Here is a 12,967-nt window from a genome sequence, read left to right on the forward strand (position 1 = left end):
AGTGTGCTAAATGTGGTCTGTGTTGGTGTTGTCAGTGGTTTTTACATGGTAAACAATAAGTGCAACAAAATACATCAGCCTCATGCTTCTGAGAAATCATTAAATGAACACCAACCCGCATTTTAACCTTTTCTAAAGTGGTTGTCAGAACATGGTCAAAAGCGGACGTTCTGTTCCTTCGTTTTCATTCATATCCTGATGTGAAAGCCATTTTAAAGGCAGCGTAAAGTCACCAGCTCCTTTTCTCAACACTTAGGCTACTGACACGAGTCAAACCTGAAACTCTTCAAATGGAAAACTGGTATATTTCCACTCAGCAGACTGATCCATGTAATGAACAATAAGGAAAAGGGGAAGCAATACAATATACTGATCCTCACCGGAAAAGACAAAAAATATAAGTATATATACATATATATATAAATATATAGCTATATTCAATAAAGTTCTATATGAAACTGTGATTGTGTCATGTGAATTACTGTAATGCTACACAACAAAATACTGTTTTCTGACCTGCCACATGGTGAAGTTTAGGCAACAAAAGCGACTTGCTCAATCTCACAGCAGCGTATAACGCTGCCAAAACACCTGCACCTACTGTTTTCTATAAAAGTCCACACAACAGCGGCATCTCGACGTGCGTCATCATAAGTTGACACTCACTGTGTCAGGATGCCAATGTGCTATTTACCACCATAGATGTTGTCAGCTTTTCATGAAAGCAGCGATTTTATCACGGCTGCGGCTCAAGAGGTAGAGCAGGTCGTCCACCGATCACAGGGTTGGCAGTTTGATCCCCACCTCCTGCTGTCCACATGTCAAAGTGTGGACAAGAGGACACTGAACCCCAAACTGCTTCTGATGGTTGGCCATCACCCTGCGTGGAAGCTTGCTGCCATCAGTGTGAGCGTGCGTGAATGAGTGGCAAAAACCTTGTAAAGCCCTCTGGATAAAAGTGCTTTATAAATGTAGCCATCAACCATTTATATCACATTCGCTCTCCGGATTCAAACAGCGCGGCTGCTTCTTCTGCGTGGTATATCTGGTGTTTGCTATTGACATGCGTCAAATGATCAGCGAGTGATTCAGTTCGCCGTATTGTGGGATAGCAGGTTACGCAGAATTGACCAACTGGAAAGAGAGAGGGAGTCAAAAGTTGATGCAAATTTTAACTTCATGTTAATTAGGGTGGAATTTGCTTGGAAAAGAACGTCACACGACAGACAACAGCAGATAGATAGATAGATAGAAACAATACTGTGAAAGAAGTCTGACCTAAAAGAGGAGACAGTACAGACGATGACAGGCAGTAATTAAGACGGTGCGATCTCTTAATAACGCTGAGATGTCTTCTCTGGAGAAAGACACAGAGAGGGACTGTCAGCTCAGGGGAAATGTGACAGTTTTTAATCCCGCTGACAATAGATCTGCTGGCAGAGCACACAGGAGACTGAGATGTGTTTGGTTGAAGCGGCGAGGAAAGTGATTTGGTGTCAAAGTTTTAATTAGTTGGCCTCTCTGTCTGGAATCCTCCAGTGCCGTCTTCACGTCTTTGTGCAGCAGGAGCAGGAACAGCAGCTCTGCACCGACAGCTTCTACAAAGTGAAGGGTTGTCTCTGTGTTTCTGCATTCTTACCACCTCTGTGACGATACAAAGACGGAAGAGGCCTAATATTTCTGTGGGTTTCGTGCACTCAGTCAGAAGCCCTTTGTAAACAGAGATCACTACAACGCACAACACAACACGTAATGCTGCCCCAGTGATTTCAGGCGATTTCAGGCGAAGAGAAGCGGGAAGCAGCTCGAGGCAGAAAGGCGCGAATTAGGGATGTGAAAATGTAATCTGTACTCGTGACTCTTGCTGCTTTGTCAACTCAGCAGTTGAGTCAAAGGCCCATTGATCTGAGGTGAGAGGTTCCCTTCAGACTAATACAAGGTAATTAGAAGGAAGATTAAGGTGGCTGAGGTCAAGCTGAACTGTTGGTCACATGGTCGGGGTGAGAGTTAGTGATCTCTAGCTGTGCTCTCATTAGAAAAGCTAATTTAGGTGGTTTTAGAAAATGTCACATGTGAGACAGCAACTCCAAACACGCAAAGAGGGAAAGCAAAACATTCCTGGGCAACGACTGAAAAGGCTAATTGGTTTTTGGCCTCACTCCATCGTGTTCAGCAGCTTCAGCTGGACTTATTAACACAGGAAGCCCAGTAAATGGATATTATTATTAATTATTTATTGTTCATGATTGATTGTTTGCTGTTTTCATAACGCGTGATGGCCCACGACCTGGACACTGAATGGATCGGTGGACATGTCTGAAAAAAGAACACATAATTGCACGTTTCCCGAAGACTGACTGGTTTTCTGTATCACCATTGTGCGGCCAATGTCCAGGAGTTCTTAAAGCCCAATATACTGTACCCCTTCACAGCAGGCCAATGTCTACAACTGGGGTGCTCCCATGGTGCACCTGGCTCTCCTGTATTATTATGTCTGAAGCTAGCAGCACAGTTGTCGTACATGCGGTACGATACGATAATAGCTACCGCCTTGTGTCAGCTTTCATGACTCAACAGGAGTCTGCCACCTGTGAAGACATTCTGCATTTTCATTTCCTCTCTTCGTTCGGTCTGATGCTCGCTGTCGGGCCGTCTCTCCTTCCAGGACTCTCAGGTGGTGAAGAGCTCATTCCTGCAGTCACTGATAACGGCTGCAGGCTGGCTGACAGGCGTCCATATGGCGGCGGGGCGGTCTGTCAGTCAAGATTACACTCTCATTTCCTCTTGTCCTCAAATCCTTCCTCACTTCCAGAGAGGGTGATCCCACGACAGGAAACCTGGACTGTCTCTCATGAAAACTAAAACACACGCTGAACCTCAGAGACATACTCTATTTTTCTTATTAGTTTCTATATTCCCTGCAATCAGTAGCTTTTAGCAGTGGAGCTCCTGACTGGTGACTGAGAGCACCGTTGTCAGCCCAGCCGTGATTCACGGTGCATCATTTCCTCATTACAATCTCATTAAAAGGCTGCAAAAGCCCCAGAAACAATAATCTGATAACTGTCTCAAATGAGTGGCTGTTGAGCTGTTAACCTTATAAACAGTGCTTGTAGGCCTAATGTGACAGCTTGGACTAGCAACACACTGAAGGCAGTCTTAATCAGCGCTCAACATTGCGGTGATGCGTTCACTTACCGTTGTACATGCTGACGTGCAATAAAGTCTTTTTTTAGCTCGTGGCTCATTTTGCTTTAAATTGACGACGGTTGTCTAGACGTGTGTGACATTCTGGAGATCTTAATTTAAAGTCTCTGTGATACTGCCGACATGTTCAGTAGTGTGTTAGAGCTGGACGCTGCTCTGTTTGAGTTGGACAGTCTGGGTGTGTGTTCATCGGTGTAACTGTAGAGACGCTAGTTAGGAAGGTCCGACTTACTTCTCCCACACACTCTTCTGCTCTGGGTTTAAGCCCATAAAGCTGCAAATATTTTCTCTTGGAGGAGTGTATTTTCTTTCCGGTGTATTGGATGACTATATGAGTGAATGACTTTGACTCAGCAGCTTGATATTTGAAGTGTACGAGCAACACAAGCTCCAAAGAGATCGTCTGTCCTCCATCGTCCAAACCATCTGTACTCGAAATGCAGATCATCAGTCAAAAAAGTTATTAAGCAAAAAAATGAGGAGTGAGGAGCTTTGTGAGGTCTGCATGTGTCTCTGAATATTTCTTTGGACTGTCCAAAAACCATGTTCAATAACAACACTTTTTGACGTCCATTGCCAGTGTTTTTAAAATGTCCTCTTCTCTCTGCACATGGAAAGAGAGTGGTTACGGCAAATAACGTGTGGTAAAAGTATGGACAGCGTTAGACAACTAAAACACGTGTTACTGAAAGATCATGTTTGCAGTTTAAAAAGTCTGTAAAAGATTTCAAGTGTGGTCCCCGGTCCATCACATAGGCCACATTATCTACTACACTGACACTGAATTGGACACAGGCGATGGACGTAAATTGTGTCCAATGGAAACAAAATGTCTCGAGACACTGGGCTTGATTTTTACCACCTGCTCAAGATGAGAAAAAACATTTATCCCATCAGTCATCAAGTTACTTAACAAGACTCTGTGTCAGTTTACATGGATTGTATTTTCTGTTTTCAATTGTTGTGTTTTACTTGTCTTGTTGTTGTATTTATCTGCTGCAAATGAATAAAAAAAAAATGTTATGTTATGTTATGTTCTGCCTGAAAATAAAGCTAAAGCAACAGGGTACGCTACCAGTCTCTGACCCTGTGTTTTCATCCCACAGTCACACAGTTTACTCAGATTTACAGAAGTGAGGATGCTGGTCAGTATAGGGAGGTCAAACTGACAACAATAAAAACATAGACAGAAAATAAAAAGTGCAAAGCTTGACAGGCAGCCGGGGGAAAGAAAAGGACCCTAATTCTTCTTTCTTGGTGGCATCACCAGGAGACAAAAAGCAGTGAGGGATTGTTTACTGACTGACCACTAGGGTATTATCCAGTTTTCTAGGTTTTCTACTGAGCAAGCTAGCTGCGTCTGATCGTCCCCAGAGTTCTTCCAACAGCACATTAACATGGCTGTCAGGTGCTGCGAGTAAAAACCACCTCACACAGGAGGAGGAGGAGGAGGAGGAGGAGGAGGAGGAGGGCTTGTAGCCCACTTTGCTGACTCAAAGAGAAAAGCTGTAGCTTTAACAACTTCTGATCTGTGCTCACTTCACTTCATGACTTCTCATATTAATTTGAGAAGGATCATTTGATTCTCTGCGGTGCAGCGGATTGGATGACGTTGGGAATGTATGACGTCAGGGGTTCAGTTTAAAGCGGGTTCAGATTGTGCTCACGCTGTGAACACTCCAGCGTGTATCATCATATTTGTGCGTTCCTGCGCTCACAGGGAAGAGATCCTGTGTGTGAACTAATGTGACTGCACACGTGTATTTGAACAAGTGAAATGGAGAGTGTGTTTGTGTGCACAGCTTGTCTCCAGGTTTGTGTTTCTCCTGCCACGTCAGTCCTATTGGCCACGCTCTATATTTAGCCAGGAGGTCGCAGCCAAACAGCATGGGAGACGCTTCAGAGGGACGTGAGCCTGGAAGGAGGTCAACGTGGTGACTGAGATGTGCTGCGAGCAAGATAACAAGAACCGAACCAGCGGTAACGTTAGAGGAGGGAGAGGGGGTCAAAGAGGGGCAGGAACTACGAGTCACTCTGCGTGAAGTCACACGCTTATCTATTCACCTCAGCGATCCTCAGTGTCGTAGCACCATCCCAAAACTTAGACCACAGAGGGTTGATTGATTTGAAAGTGATAATGCAAGACGAATCATCTCGGCATGTAACATGATATTGGAACATGCCCATCGTCTACTTTTTATGCTGCCTTCAGATGCTGTCGGAAATATGACTTGAGAGCACATGACTCATATAAAGAAGGTAAAAGGGCCATGCTGGTGGTCTGGCAGTCTAAGTATGTGCTGTATCATATAACAGCATGTAACATGCAACTGCAACATCCTGAGTTCAAATTTAGCCCGGACCTTTGTTGTATGTCCTCCTTCCCTCCTCTGACTTCCTGCTGCTCTTCGCAGTTTAGACGTATAAAAGGTGAAAATGGCAAAGATCGAATATCCAAAAGGAGGTTAATGTGAGGAATGTTTGGAATTTCCTATGATCATGAAGTAGCTGAGATGTGATCAGAGAATATATGACCAGTGACTGATGTTTCTTTTCACCATAGTTTGAATTCAAATGGGTTATTTGTTCATAACTTAGCTACGTTTAAAAAGACATTATATTAAAATGATATGTCGCTAAAACAACATAATTGGTATTTCATAAGCAGTGTGTGTTGTGTGTGTGTGTGTGTGAGCCTGGGCTTTGTATTTAGTTCACACCTGGTCTGTTTCCTTTGGTCCAAATCGTGCCAGTAAATGATCCATTGTTGCATCGTTTGTGCTGTTGCAGTTTTGCAGTTTACTTGCAAAGATTTGTGGATATTTCAGAAATAATGTGGAAACTATTCTAAGTAGTATTTTATAATACTTACTTTAACATGTGACATTTTATGTTTTACATTTTAAAACGATGGTATTCCAGCAAAAAAACAAACAAATTGGACGTATCGTATTTGAGCGAGTTAGCACAATCATTTCTGCGAGCAGGTGTATCAAGTGCGACGGGTCATAAAACCAGCTATGGAGGAGGCAGCGACGGTAAGCTGAGAAGAGTGTTGAGAGTGCAGAATAAGAGAGAAATGGAACCTGAGAGAGAATGACATTAAATATTCATGTCATGTTTAATAATAAAATGAAGTCATTCATACTCAATCAAGTCAGTTCAAAAAAAAGTTGCAGAGACGGTTCACCTTCCATTCAGGCACACGAAAGCCGTTTGTTCGAACATAAATCATCCAAGAAAAACACTGGAGGTAAAAACTCACAGCTTCAGCTAATTTAACACTGTGTACCCTCCCCCCCCACTATACATCTTTACAATGTCTTCTAGTTGCATCTGCTTGTCAAACAATTTATAAAGTGTAGCACCCACCTTACACTTAATTTAAAATATTACATATATACTCTTCTTACAATGAATGCCGTGTCACCTATACAACGCATGGCCAGACACAGACAATAACTATATAGCGTGAAATGAAATGAAAAAAAATATGAATGCATTTGCACCATTACAAAAGTAGAGCCATGTCAAATGAAATATTTCTAATGAATGTCTGTCTCAGTGCTAATTGATGAGCAACAAAACATCCAACGTAGACAGCGAGAAGGCAGCTCTGCAGACAGGAAGGCGTTAAAGGATAAACTTTTTTCACACGTCACTGAGGAAAAACGAGGTTCTCAGATTGGAGGACAACAATAAACTGTTCAGTTCATTCGGTGTAGAGTTTGTTTTTCATGGTCGTCTTGTTACCTGAGCAGACAGGTGGCTGATCCAAGTAATCAAAGCCCGGCTACAGTGAATCATTACAGTGACTACAGTGTTTAAGTTTGCATATATACACCAAATAATGTGCTCATGATGCTGTCCACCTGCGAGCAGGAACTTTCCCAGTCTCATTTAAAAATCTAAAACTGAATGGTTCTTTGACTTGAGGATTCAGTAGAGAATAAAGGTTTTAGTTAAATCAAATTAGTTGATTGTTTAAATGGCCCACATCAATAACACATGTTTAAATAAGTGTAGAACAATTAACCAGCCAACATCTTAACATTTATCATCATGACATGTTAGCATTCTGGCTAGCCAACATTAACCCGTTGGCTTGAATCGCTTCTTTTAGCTGCTAAACTATCCGTCTTTTTTTAAGTATTGTTTGATAATGAGTTCATATTAAAGGAGTTTTTTAAGTCAGCATTATGCAAACCACTTATTCATTTATTGAATAAAGTGACAGTAAATTGCCTCCAAACCCTGCAGGATGATTAGTAAGACAATACAGAAGTGTTTCCCAACCACGTCTGAGCATTAAGATCATGTTTTATAACAACTGTAATGTGACATTGCAGCTTTAAGCAATTAGCTTTCTACATTCTTGTGATTCCTTAATGCTGAGATGTGTTTGGGAATCACCCACCCCCCCTCTGCACCCTCCCTCCTCACAAACAGAACGGGCAGATAAAGTGTAAAACCACCTTCGGGACACTAACTGCTGCTGTCCTTGTGAGGGAGACACCTCTGCAAGGGGTTGTAGGGCAGAGCCAGCAGCAGGAAGAGGACCCCACCCACGATGAGGACAGCCCCCGCGCAGCCGACGCACGACACCGACCACGAGAGCTCGTGGTGGAGGGGAACCGTGTGGTCGCTGGCCAGGAAGGCCAGAACGGACTGGTGGAAAACCATCAGAGAGAGGAGCACCATGACACCTGTGGAGGAGACGGTGGACAGTTACAGACGTCCTACACCTCATGTTGTATATCATACAAGTTGCCTGTACTGACCTGACAGAATGAAGCAGACGGACGCTGGCTTGAGGAAGAACAGGATCTCTTTACTGAGAGACATGGTGATGCATATGGCCCCCATCACCATCAGGAACAGGCTGAACAGGGCCAACATGGCTGCCGCTACATTCAGATCTGCACAGGGAAGAAGGACAGTGTGATCTCAAATCACAGGGAGTAATTCTAGTACTGCATTTCATACACTCATGGCTGTATTTATTAAATCACTACATTGAGGAATATAGCGTGACAGTGATTTGACACCTGCAAATAATGAGATTTTAATGTACGTCTGTCTTTCTTCATTCAGCGAATGGCACTCTGTGATCTTAATATATTATGGAGCTGCCAGTGAAATGAGAGGTTGGACGACAGCTCGGAGACACTTGAACGCAGCGTAGGCGGAATAGATTTCAAACACTCGCAGAGTCGACGATGGCCAACCCGAAAGAGTGCAGCGAGGAGGTGAAGGGAGACAAAGAGAAAAGGTAAGGACAGAGAAAGAGAGAGATGGATCGTGGGAGAGGTGACAGAGGACGCAGGGAAAGAGAGAGAGGCAGCAAGATGGAGAGGTGGAGAAGAAGAAAAGGGATAACGGAAGGAGGGAGTGGGCGGGGAAGGTGGGACAGCGGTTGACAGAGGCCAAAAGAGCTGAAAGAGGTGTGTGACTCACTCTTCTGTGTTGTCTTCTGAAACATCACAGCATTTTCCCCCGTGGTGAAAAACTTGAAGTAGGTGCAGTTTGATTCTGCAGGAGGAAAAAGATGGAGGAAGAGAAACAGCTACCGTAAACGAATCAACCACAAACACTGACGGGGAATCTGCCGTCGCTGCAGACGATCTCGATGAACATCTTATTGAAATTCAAGCGGCTGCGTGTCTCTCAGCCCTGTACACTTTAAATAATTCCCCATCAAACATAATCAGCTGTGAACGGCAACGACAAGCTCAAGGTGACAATCCAATGCTTCCTGCACAATTAGTACTCCGCCGTCCTGATGATGTGTTACAGCAATTAGAGTTTGGCCGTCAAATAGAAAGTGACACCTCTATCTGTTCCCTCGCACATTTGAGCGCACAAGCAAGCAGAACACGCACACACATCACTCTTAATTAGTGTGATCAAAGCCAAACCCTCTGAGGGTTCAGGGTTGTTGTTCTTTCCCTCACAATAGTGATCAGTGTCACAGCGCTGATTCTGTTGAGGAGCTGTCCTCAAATCCCATCGACAAATAAGGGGTTTCTGCCACTGGCCAGTCAGACAGTGATTGGACTTTACTCCTTATTCCATTAAGGAACAGGTGGTGCATGTTGTTCCATCATGTTGGGTTAGGATCAAAACTCAAAAACAAACATTCAATAACATAACATGTAAACTGAATGGTCTGAGGATGTGACACTATGATGAATGATTTACATTCTCCACCACGCTGTGGTATAATTATGAAGGTCCAGGGACTCCAATCTAAACCTGCTTTAATCATCGATTTCGAATGTGCAGTTGTATTAGTTGTTTTACATTTGACTTTGGGTCCACAGTATTTATAAATCAGATGGTGTGAAGTCTGAAATGACCAATGCTGCATGTTTGCACTTGCCAAAAAGAGAAAAGTTTGATTTAATGGACTCATTAAAAATCATTCTGTGATGGCTGGACAAAATAAATAAAATCTTAGACAGTTGGCCAATGGGAAGCTTCCTTATCCAACCATGCAAACCAGGTTGGATGTAGTGTAGGAGAAGTCTCCCATTGGCAATCGTATGTAGGCCGTCATGTAGTTTCAAATAAGAAATCTACTATACGTCTCCTTCACACTCTTTAGAAGTTAAAAAGTCCCACAGCACACAGCGGCTCCATTAACCACTAAGCAAGTAACCCTGGGAAACACTCTCACTTGTTTTGATGAAAATCAAACAGGTATCTTGTCTGAAACCGATGACGAACAGGCAAAGAGCTCCCGGTGGACTTTTCTCAGTCCGTCTCTCGCTTTTTATGTGAGTCATTCTTTAAAAGGGGGGCGCTCGTTCAGGTGAGTCATGGAAAAGGGGAGCAATACTTCAAATAGCTTTAATAATCTTTTGTCTCACTCAAGCAAATGTCATTTTCAACCCACAGTCCTGCATTATTTCCATTAGCTTGCACATGTATTAAGAAGCTTTAGCTAGACTGTAACAACCTAAAACTGGAATATGATGGTGGCTAATGAAAAACGCTGAAATAAATACATGTTGGGCAAAACCTGGGCACCTCTGAGCACAAGTGAAAAAACACTTAGACACCCAAACCAGAAAATCAGTTGTGTTGTTGCCTTACAAAATCCAAATGATGCATCCCTTCTCTTGACCCAAAAGCAACTTGTGGACTCGCTCTGTAACAATGACTCAGGCAGTTAGTCAGCCGGAGCATTCAGCCAGCCAGCCAACAGTGAGCCAAGCATCATTTGTCTAGCCAGAAAGTCAGGTAGATCACTCATTCATGCTAACAGTTTGACAAACGTCCAGTCAGCCAGCTGGCCTGTCAATCATCAGGTTAAACCTCCCTCCCTCCCACACACAGACCAGTCAGACATCGTAAAAGTTAGACAGCTGACCAGTCGGTCACTCTTTGAGTCACCTGCGGGTAGTTCAGCAGGTCCGCAGCTCTCTCTCTCTGGGTCGATATCAGCCACCCACAAGGTCTTGGTGCAGCCCTTCCACAGGCCGTAGTGAGCAGTCAGACAAGTCTGCAAAACCAAGATCAAAGAGGTTTTTTAAAGACAAGATCAGCGGTTATATTCTTTTTTTTTCCATCCATCATAGAGTTTAGCTTTAGACGCCAAACAGTGATTCATCTCTAACAGGAAATTACTGTTTAGTTGTGTGTTGTTGTTTTTTTGTAGTGCAGAAAACATCCCTGGACAGGTTCATAACATCTGAGACGGATCTGAGAATGTGTCTGTGCACCTTATGAACTAGGTCGTGAACACAAGTTACCGTTTATTGCTAACAACATTTCACCTGGTTGTTATAGAAATTCTTGGGAGGCGCCAGCTCCACCCAAAACTCTGTCCCCACCCCAAGGACGGTCAGGACTACGCCCACAATGGCCACGAAGAATGCCAACTTGATCTGGCGAGAGAACACAATACAAAACAATGTTGATATCAGAAAAAGTGACGTTTGCAATACTGAATTAAAGAGTTATTAAACAATCTATTCCTTCTATCAGCCACCTGCACTGACCTGTATTCCATTGCAGCCCTTTATGATGGAGGCCCAGTTACAACGTCCTCCCTTACTGACTCATTTTAGCCTTTTTGACTTTAGCATGTGTTCTGAGTGGCAGAGCACTAGACCCAAGCCAACGCAGAGTCAAGTGTCTGGCTGAGCTCGAGCTTGAGTGCTTTCTACACTCTTTACCTCATAAAATCATTGGCAGGGGAAATCTGAAACTATAAAACCCATATCATAAAGACACAGCAAGAGCTGGCAAGAACAAGTTTACATGAACATAGTGTGTCTAACTTTTTATTACTAAGGCTCGATCATGTGGGTTTCTGTTTCGACAACTTTCATAGATTCTATATGAATTTACTTTACATTTAGCGTCCTTGCAACCTCTTTTTCTCAAGCACTTCCAATGATCCGGGGTGGACATTAGAACTGGGCCATAACGTGCTGTGATATACACACAGAGCCAGGTAATTAAAATAAGCAGAGAGCAGATATTCTGCAGTAATGTGCAGTGAGGAAGTAACAGTACCAAAGGGAAAGAACAATCTCCGCATGTTGTTTTTAATGTCTTCAGCAGATGAAACATCAACCCTCCGAGCAGCAGTTGAGATGTGTGGGTGGGCTCTTTACTTCAGATGTTGAGAGAGAGGACGTTTTGTCTGGGCTTGAGTTCTTCAAATGGCTGTTAGAGAGTTTTTTTTTTGGGTGAGAAGTAGGTTTAGAGTTTGGGGATAGGGGATGAATTATGTCACGATGGTCCTATTTGTGTACGTGTGTGTGTGTACTTGTCAGAAAGTGATGAAAATGCAGAGCCTGAAATCTCAGCTGGCTTATCTTTGAGCAAGTCTATCTCTGCTGAACACCTGCAGACCACTCTTATGGTTCTTATGGTTACATAACATTTTATCTCCTTAATGTCAAATAACTGCGTTGAATCTCTTACAAATATTTATTTTCTAGCATTAAGTCTTCGTCTGCTCGTGTGGAGTGTTCCTCGCCTTGTGGACCAGCCTGATTTCAGGTGAAAAGGCAGCCGTGTGATTGATTGGTTCCATTAGCTCCGGAGTACTTTCATACAGCCTGAGGGAGAACACACATTCACACAATATGAAACTAGCTACCTTCCCTTCCTGGGCCTCACTCATGGCGTGTCCTGTTGACGTTGTCCTGCGGCGCTTGTTCCCCCCAAATGTACTGCGTCCAGTCATCAGGTTGGTCAGACCTCCCGGACCAGGGGCTGCTCCTCCCGGCGCAGCCCCTCCCACCGTTCCTGCCGCCGCCGGACCCACCATGCGGCCCTCCTCATCAGTCACCAAAAAGGTAGACCACATGTTGTGACACAATAGAAAACTCCTAAGACAGCCGAGTGGGATTCAATTTGACAGCCAAGCTTGCTTTGAGCTTTTCCCTCGACAGGGGTGATGAGATTTTAGCAACAGAAGGAAAAAAGAAACAGAGGAAAACTGTTGTGGATTCTCAGTTTGTTCCCATAAAGAAAGCAGGGGGGAAACTTGAGACAGTATTAAAGTAAAATAATGTCATACAGAAAAATGTACCTGACAGAAAGTGAGGGGAAGAAGAGGAAGACAGAGGTAGGAAGATAATCTGAAAAAAGAAAACGACTGTGTGATAACAACTAACACCAAAAAAGTGTCACCGAAAAATAGAAGAAAAAGTTTAAACCCAAAAAGTTCCTTGGTTGTCGAAACTAAACATACAACTCTGAAAACTTTAGCAGGAAAAGGCAGGAGTCAGCCTTTTGT

The 12,967-nt window shown here is 43.5% G+C and overlaps 1 protein-coding gene across 1 annotated transcript; it reads right to left on the bottom strand.

The window, feature by feature from the left end:
• Positions 1-7,692: 7,692 nt before the first annotated feature.
• Positions 7,693-12,535, bottom strand: LOC139299395 (voltage-dependent calcium channel gamma-6 subunit-like). Its single transcript, XM_070922295.1, has 6 exons — positions 12,326-12,535; positions 10,989-11,099; positions 10,606-10,714; positions 8,665-8,739; positions 7,989-8,126; positions 7,693-7,913 (listed from the first exon to the last, which is right to left on the bottom strand). The coding sequence occupies exons 1-6, from the start codon at positions 12,533-12,535 to the stop codon at positions 7,693-7,695; spliced, it is 864 nt and encodes a 287-aa protein (XP_070778396.1).
• Positions 12,536-12,967: the final 432 nt, after the last annotated feature.

The sequence above is a fragment of the Enoplosus armatus genome, chromosome 16 (assembly GCF_043641665.1).
Source record: "Enoplosus armatus isolate fEnoArm2 chromosome 16, fEnoArm2.hap1, whole genome shotgun sequence".
NCBI lineage: Eukaryota > Metazoa > Chordata > Actinopteri > Centrarchiformes > Enoplosidae > Enoplosus > Enoplosus armatus.

Excerpts from the sequence above, each read along its gene's own strand:
- LOC139299395 (XM_070922295.1), bottom strand. The coding sequence starts at position 12,535 with ATGTGGTCTACCTTTTTGGTGACTGATGAGGAGGGCCGCATGGTGGGT. Across the intron at positions 8,740-10,605 it reads ACCTGCTGAACTACCCGCAG|AATCAAACTGCACCTACTTC; the intron begins GTGACTCAAAGA and ends TTCCTCCTGCAG. Across the intron at positions 8,127-8,664 it reads TCAGAAGACAACACAGAAGA|ATCTGAATGTAGCGGCAGCC; the intron begins GTGAGTCACACA and ends TTCCCTGTGCAG.